Source organism: Dama dama, chromosome 10, assembly GCF_033118175.1.
Source record: "Dama dama isolate Ldn47 chromosome 10, ASM3311817v1, whole genome shotgun sequence".
Taxonomy (NCBI): domain Eukaryota; kingdom Metazoa; phylum Chordata; class Mammalia; order Artiodactyla; family Cervidae; genus Dama; species Dama dama.
Window position 1 is genome coordinate 36455311 of NC_083690.1, and position 6779 is coordinate 36462089.

Sequence of the window (6779 nt, forward strand, 5' to 3'; positions counted from 1 at the left end):
CACCGGTCCAGTCCTTGGTTGGGGAAATTCCTCATGTCTGGTGGTGCAGCCAAGACAAAACAAAGCAAAACACCGGAGCAGGTGAGGAGAACGATCAATAAGCGGGACAGAGCCAGGAAAGGGTTAACCCAGGGACAAGCCGCAGAAGCCCAGTGACCCCCAGCCCCTCTAGGTTAGTCAATAAGTCCTCTGAGGGCTGCTCTGCTGACCTCTCTTTGGCGCCACAGGGCTGGACGGTCACAGCTTCCAACCTGTCTGGGGTTGGGGGTTGGTGCTCAGGCAGGACAGGAAGGGATGGTGGTGTGGGAGGAGCTCTGCTTTTTGGGGAGTCAGAACGGGCAAGGCCCCAGGGCCGTTATCACTGACAAGACTGGCTGTGGTAGGAATAGGTGTCGGTGACCTTGGGACGTGGAAGAACCCGGGAATAACTCCAGGGGATGCAGCCCCTCCTGGCTTCCCTGTGTGGCTTTGGACCCTTAGTTCACCCACTCTGATCCTCAGTTTCATCTGTAAGATAGAAAGACCAGCATAGCTCAGGTTTTCAAGAAACCAGAAAAAGAAAATCATTATTAAAAAAAAAAATCATGGCACTTTTCTGGCGGCCCAGTGGTTAAGGCTCCACGCTTCCAATTTGAGGGGCTCAGGTTCGATCCCTGGTTGGGAAACTAAGATCCCACACGCCGTGAGGCACAGCCAAAAACCAAAAAAATTGTTATAAAAAAACAGAAATTGTGTGCGGTTGGCATAATTTTTTAATAATTCATTTTTTTAATCGAGGAGATTTATAGACATTTGGACATGATTCACATAGGCAGGAAAACCATTCGGCTGTTTTTCTGTTGCCAATAATCTTTCACGGTGTCGAAGTTTTATGATGGAGTTTTGGAGGAATGAGCCTTGACCAGCTGGGAATAACATAGTTAACCTTCAACCGAGATTCCAGTGTCTCAGAGGCCCCATTTTGCTAACTCAGCTCCAGCAGCAGTCACCTCCGGGGGGAAGTCAGTGGACTGAGTAGACCCAGGAGAAACCCAGGTGGCCCGGGGGCCGGGCTCAGGCAGATGCATTCGGTCAGCCTGATGTGCAGGCCAAGAGGCTGCAGTCAAGGGTGGGAGCTTGGGCTGCAGGCGTGGGCCCCAGAGCTGGGAGACTTGGATGGTGGGAAGGGTGGTAGGCACCTTCGACTTTTCCAGGGGATGGATGGGGAAAGAGTGGTAACAAGAAATGCCTGGGATTCACGCCTCATTGACTGAAGCTGTTTCCTTCCCTCCGTCCATTCCCTCTACTCTTCTCCCCATGAGGCTTGCTTCCAGCAGAAGAGGGACCCAGAGTCCCAGAGCCTGGCTCCTGGTCCTGACACTTCTTCTCAGTATCTTATGACCCGGGCCAGACCCATCCATGATCTCTCTGGATCTCCGTGTCCTCCTCTCCAGTTTCTGCCTTCCTCATCGGGTTAGGAGAGCAAAGGCAAGACTGCCTGGGATAGCACTTTGGAAGTGGCAAAGCCCTCTACAAACAGAAGGCATCTCCATGAAACAGTTATGTAACCTGCTGACTCAGAACCAGGCTGAGTTGGCACCCGTCCCACCCGGAAGCTGGAAGAGCTGGCTCACTCACTCACCCGGAGGAACTTAGTTTTAGTTTCCCTGTCTGATGAATGGGGATAATGCCTGCTGTCCTCTCTCGTGGAATGATGGTGAGAATCACAGGGGATCTTGTAGGTGCCAGAGATTAATGTGTTGTTAATCGTCAAATCATCATCATTATAATAGTGCATAAGAAAGCGGGTCTTTTTGCCCCAAGGGGACTGTCCACTCCAGGAGGACACTCGGCTGTGAGTAGCACAGACCATAATTCTGCTTTTCCATGTACTTAGTTCAAAGGCTGGCATACAGTAGGAACTTCATAAATGTGAAACAAATTATGTTTTTAAATTATGTTCTTAACCTACTCACTCATCACACCTGACTCAGGTCATATACTTCAGGTTCTGTTAGTTGTTTTTTTTTTTTTAATTTTTAAATTTTATTTTTTGGCCATGCCATGCAGCATGTGAGATCTTAGTTCCCTGACCAGGGATCGAACCCATGCCCCCTGAATTGGGAGCACAGAGTTTTAACCACTAGGAACCGTTAGGGAAGTCCTTTTTTTTTTTTTTTTAAATTGAAAGCAATAAGAAGTCTGAAGCTAAGTGGAGGAAGCAGATCAGGGGGAAGAAAGATCCAGGAGATGTTTAGGCAGCACTCGGGCCAGGAGAGTCTTGTTATGAGTCCTAAATCTGAAGTTCAGGTCCCAGCCGTGACTTACTAACTGGATTTCCTGGACTTCAAGATAAGTCTCTTTGCTTTATTTTTGCCAGCAAGAAAGAGAGATTCCATCCTTCCTGATTCACAGAGATGGAGTAAGAACCAGATGGCATGTGTGGAAACCATAATATGAATTTTTTTCCCCCAAAATGTGGTTGGAGTCCTCAGGGTTCTATAGCTTGTAGGTTACCCTAGCATTTCCCAAGAGGGCCTGAAGAGGGCACTGTAGCCCAGGAGCCGCTTTGGGCAGAGTGAAAATTCTCGGGCTGACTCCTCCCACCGCAGCTTCGGCCCACCCCACTCCACACACACAGATATTTGGCAAATACCCTCCAACCCCTCAACCTGCTCGTATTTTCCCTGCGGCAGATTGCAAAACATTCCCTCCCTTGAGCATATTTGCAGGGGTGCAGGCTAACTTCTCTGTTTTGCCATATAAGCAGAAAGACCAATCCCCCTACCCCACGTATGATAATGGTCAGGATCAGTCCCCATCCAGTTTCGTGACATCTTTTGCGGTCTGCACAGGTATTTCTCCACCATTTGCGGCTGAAACATTATTTCTAGGAAGGAATTTGAAGTTGACTGTCGGGGGAAAGGGTAAAATCAGAAGTAGAAATTCCCTGGCAGTCCGGTGGTTAGGTTAGGACTCCTTGCTTCCAGTGCAGGGGGCATGGGTTCTATCCTTGCTCAGGGAACTGAAGTCCCATATGCCATGTGGACAAAAAAAAAAAGAATAAAGAAGTAGGGATCAACTGTGGAGGTTGAATGAGTTTGTTCCGTGTCCCCATCCCAGAGGAGCTGAGAAGGCTTATGTGACAGGAATAAGGCGCAAGTTGTTTTACTTCTTGGTCTGCACCATGGGAATGACCGCAGTGACGTTCTCCCAGGGCTGTGTGAGGAATGCAGTGAGGTCGGATAAGTGAACTATGTGCAGCAGCTCTGAGCAGTGACTGCCCAATGAGATGGTTGTCCGGGAAATTGGTTCCCGCTGTACCCCCATCTACTGACCTTTTCTGCAAGTTTCAGGTTGGAACATTAATGGTAACCATCCCCAGGAAAGGAGAGTTCTGCTGGACTTAGAGGGAGCTTGTATGCTGGGAAAGCCTGGTGCTGGGATGATAACATTAGAAGAAGGGGCCACAGAAAAGAGGCAGAAAAGAATAAAGTTCCAGCGGACAGTGTTGGCAGCTGCCAGCAACCCTCAAAAGGGCCCCTCCTCCTGGCACCCGAAGCTCACTAAAGGCTTGCCCTGGGGAATTCCCAGTGGCTGGGACTCCACCTTCTCACTGCCAGGGCCCAGGTTCAATCCCTGGTTAGGGAACTAAGAGCCCGCAAGCTGTGCTGTGCAGCCAAAAAAAAAAAGACTTATCCTGGGCCAGTTGGCAGCTACCTACTAAGGACTAGCCTTGAATGGAGCCACCTTATTGACCAGCGTGGGCAGAGCTTGTGGCCTCAGGCCAGTGGGGTCAAGAGGTCAGACAGGCCATGCGAGGCAGCACGTAGCGCCCCACCCCCTCCACCTCTGGCTTCCCGGACCTGCCACCTACTGCCAGGATGGGGACAGACCCAGGCAAGTACGGGGCTCCCAGGAAAATAGGAAAAACCAAGAGCCAGCTTGTGGTTTCAGTTCTTGCCAGTGAGGTTGAAAAATACACAAGACTTGGACCCAGTGAGAACCAGGGGCCAGCCCCCATTCCATCTTCATGGCTCCCACCACCCTCCTTGTCCATTGGACTCTGCTGTCACGGAGTCCCCATGAGACCCAGAGAATTCATGTCTTGCCCCCTAAATTCTCCAGTCCATCCTGTCCCTGCTTGGTACGCGTAAAAGGAGGTATCCATCCTCCAGCTTGTCCCAGCATTGCGGCTCGGCAGCATGCCAAGCTGAATTTCAGTGTCTCCCCAGCATGGTGCTGCCCCCAAGTTTAGGTTGAACTCTGAATTCCTCCAGCTTTGGGGCCTCAGACTGGCCCTGTGACATCCTTAGATCTGAGTTGAGCTCTGGACAGTTCCTCTAGCCCCTGAGATGTCACCGCTGGCCCTGGAGTGTCCGTGGGACAGGCTGGCACGGAGCTGGTGGCCTGTCGACAGGGGTTGGGAGTGGCTGTGTGGAAGGCATGGCGCAGGCAGTGATGGTGAGCAAGGTGGTGGACGTGCCCGGGGTGATAGCACCGGGTCACCTGTCCCCTCTCCTGCAGGCCTCCCCTGTGTACAACGTCAGCTTTCCCCGCAGGAAATTGGAGTAGATTCGGAAAAGCTTGGACAAAGCATCAACAGTGAATGTTCGGAGTGGGGCTGCGGAAGGGGTTGCATCCGGAAGGGGGATGGCTTCTTTCTGCAAAGAGAGGACTGAAGGTTAGCGCAGCGCCAGGGGCCCCGGCAGGAGATGGGTTTCGGGGTAGAATGGCTGGGGGGTTTCCTTGGCAGGACCCTTCTCTCATTTTACAGAAACAGAAACCCTGGGGGCAAGGAAGGGGCCAGACACACCTGGGCTCCCAGTGCCCGAAGCAGAGAGGTGAGACTGCGGAGGCCGCTGACAGCTTTGTCCACATGCAGCCGCAGGGCCTCACATGGCTGGGATGCATTGGCCAATAGGACCTGGCCCCGCAGGATAGCTTCTGAGAGCTGGGCCAGGCCCTGCCAGACTTCCAGGGCCTGTTGCTGGACCTAAAGGGAGCAAAAGAGACTTGGAGTCAGCTGGCCCAAGCCAGCCTCACCCTCCTCCCTCTCAGCAGCCCCATGCAGACAGAAGTGTTGTAGAATGAATGAACAAATGAATGAATGAACGTTCACCCTCATCTTTGCTGCTCCATTTCTTCTCTCTCTGGCATTCTCCTGTCCATCCTAAGAGGTTCCCAAAATGAGACTTCCCCAGAGGAAGGAACCCATGAACTCACCTCCATCCTCTTCCAGGCATAGAAGTTAACCTTGGTGTCTGGGACAGTGATATTCTCATTGAAGCTGCAGCCTTCCACACAGCCCATCTGAAATGCACAAGCCTGGAGTCAAGGGTCCCAGGGCCTCTGTCCAGCTTAGCCCCTCACCTAGCTTCCACTTAGGCACTGAGGACTACCACTCCTAGGATCTTTACCGGGGACTTTGGCTCCTCGCTTCCACCCCTGAACCAAGTGCCAGGTTCCTGAATCTTGGGGGGTACACCCTAGAACCCCAACTGTGAGTTCTGTGGAAGGTCCTGGTGAGGGGACCTCACCGTGGCATTTTCGGCCTCCCTGGCCTCCAGGATGTACCTCTCCAGGACTCGGCTGTCACAGATGAGGCGTGGGGGGGCGCCCAGGACTGGGAGGCCCAGAGGAAACAGGAGAAAGGACAGCAGCAGCAGCCGCGGAGTACAGTCTAGGAAAGAGAGCCAGGCTGCGGGTAAGGTGGGTTCTCGCAGGAGAAGGGCTAGTTTGGACCGGCAGGTTCACCCATCCCGCTGCGCGGCCCCCAGTGAGTCCTCCCCACCCGGACCTTGGGAGCGCTCCAGCTCTGCCTCGGCGTTCATTCAATCCCGCGGCCGCGTGCACACCCCACCCTCCCCCAGCTACCGGCATCCACTTCTCCCGGCCAAACTTCAATCCCGGTGTGACAGCGGCGTCCCTTCTCGCAGATCCGGGTTGTGGCTCTCAGACCCAGGTGTCTGAGTCTTCCTCGGCACCCACAGAGCCGCGCCTCTTCTCCCTGAACCCCCAGCCCTCCGCCCCGTCTCCGGCTCAGGTTCCGACTCTCCTCGGGGGACTCCTCGAGCCCGACCAACCGGCAGGTGAAGGCTGCCCCAACCCCCTTGCCCTTCCGGGGTCCTTGGCAAGTCTCAAGTCCTTGAACCAGGCCACCTCGGGGCCAAGAGCCCCAGCGGTAAATTCCTCCTCAAACAGCGCTGCCCCGGCCGGGAGTACTCACCGCGCGCCCCCATCTCCGTGCCTCGCCTGGCCCCTCAGCGACCTGGGGCTCTGCGGGTGCCTGCGCCGCGGCCCCGCATCCCGGGAAGCTCGACGGGGCAGCCTCGCCGGCCGAACGAGGGGGCCGCGGTCCCCGGGCGCCGAGCGGGGTCGGGGCAGAGCGCGCAGAGCCCGGGGCCAGGGTCCGGAGGACGGCGCGGCGAGGCGACCGGCGGGGTTGGCCCGGGGACTGTTGGCCCGGGGACTGCGGCGGCGGCCGGGGGTCGGGGCTGTTATCAGCTGTGTGCGTGCGGGTGGGGGGTTGGGGGGAGGCTGTGTGCGTGAGGGGTCGCGGGAGGTGGGGACCGGAGGGGTCACAGCCGGGGCAGGACGCCTGGGTCGGGGGCTCGCCGGGGCGGAGCAGATGCAGGCGCGGGTGTGGGGCGCGGGGCTGCCTGCCGTCCGACCCCCGGGTTCCGGAACGTGAGGCTGGGTGCGCGCCGCGGGACGGGCACAAGGCTGCCCTGGGAGAGTAATGCCATTCTGCTGGGAGCGCCTGGGGACCCCGACGTACCCCTCCCACCCCAGAGATG

General features: G+C 55.6%; 1 protein-coding gene across 1 annotated transcript; it reads right to left on the minus strand.

Annotated features, from left to right (window-relative positions):
- Nucleotides 1–4484: 4484 nt before the first annotated feature.
- EPO (erythropoietin) lies at nucleotides 4485–6221 on the minus strand. Its single transcript, XM_061152305.1, has 5 exons — nucleotides 6209–6221; nucleotides 5520–5662; nucleotides 5206–5292; nucleotides 4796–4975; nucleotides 4485–4643 (listed from the first exon to the last, which is right to left on the minus strand). Exons 1-5 carry the CDS (start codon nucleotides 6219–6221, stop codon nucleotides 4485–4487), a joined length of 582 nt encoding a protein of 193 aa, XP_061008288.1.
- Between the last annotated feature and the right edge of the window lie 558 nt (nucleotides 6222–6779).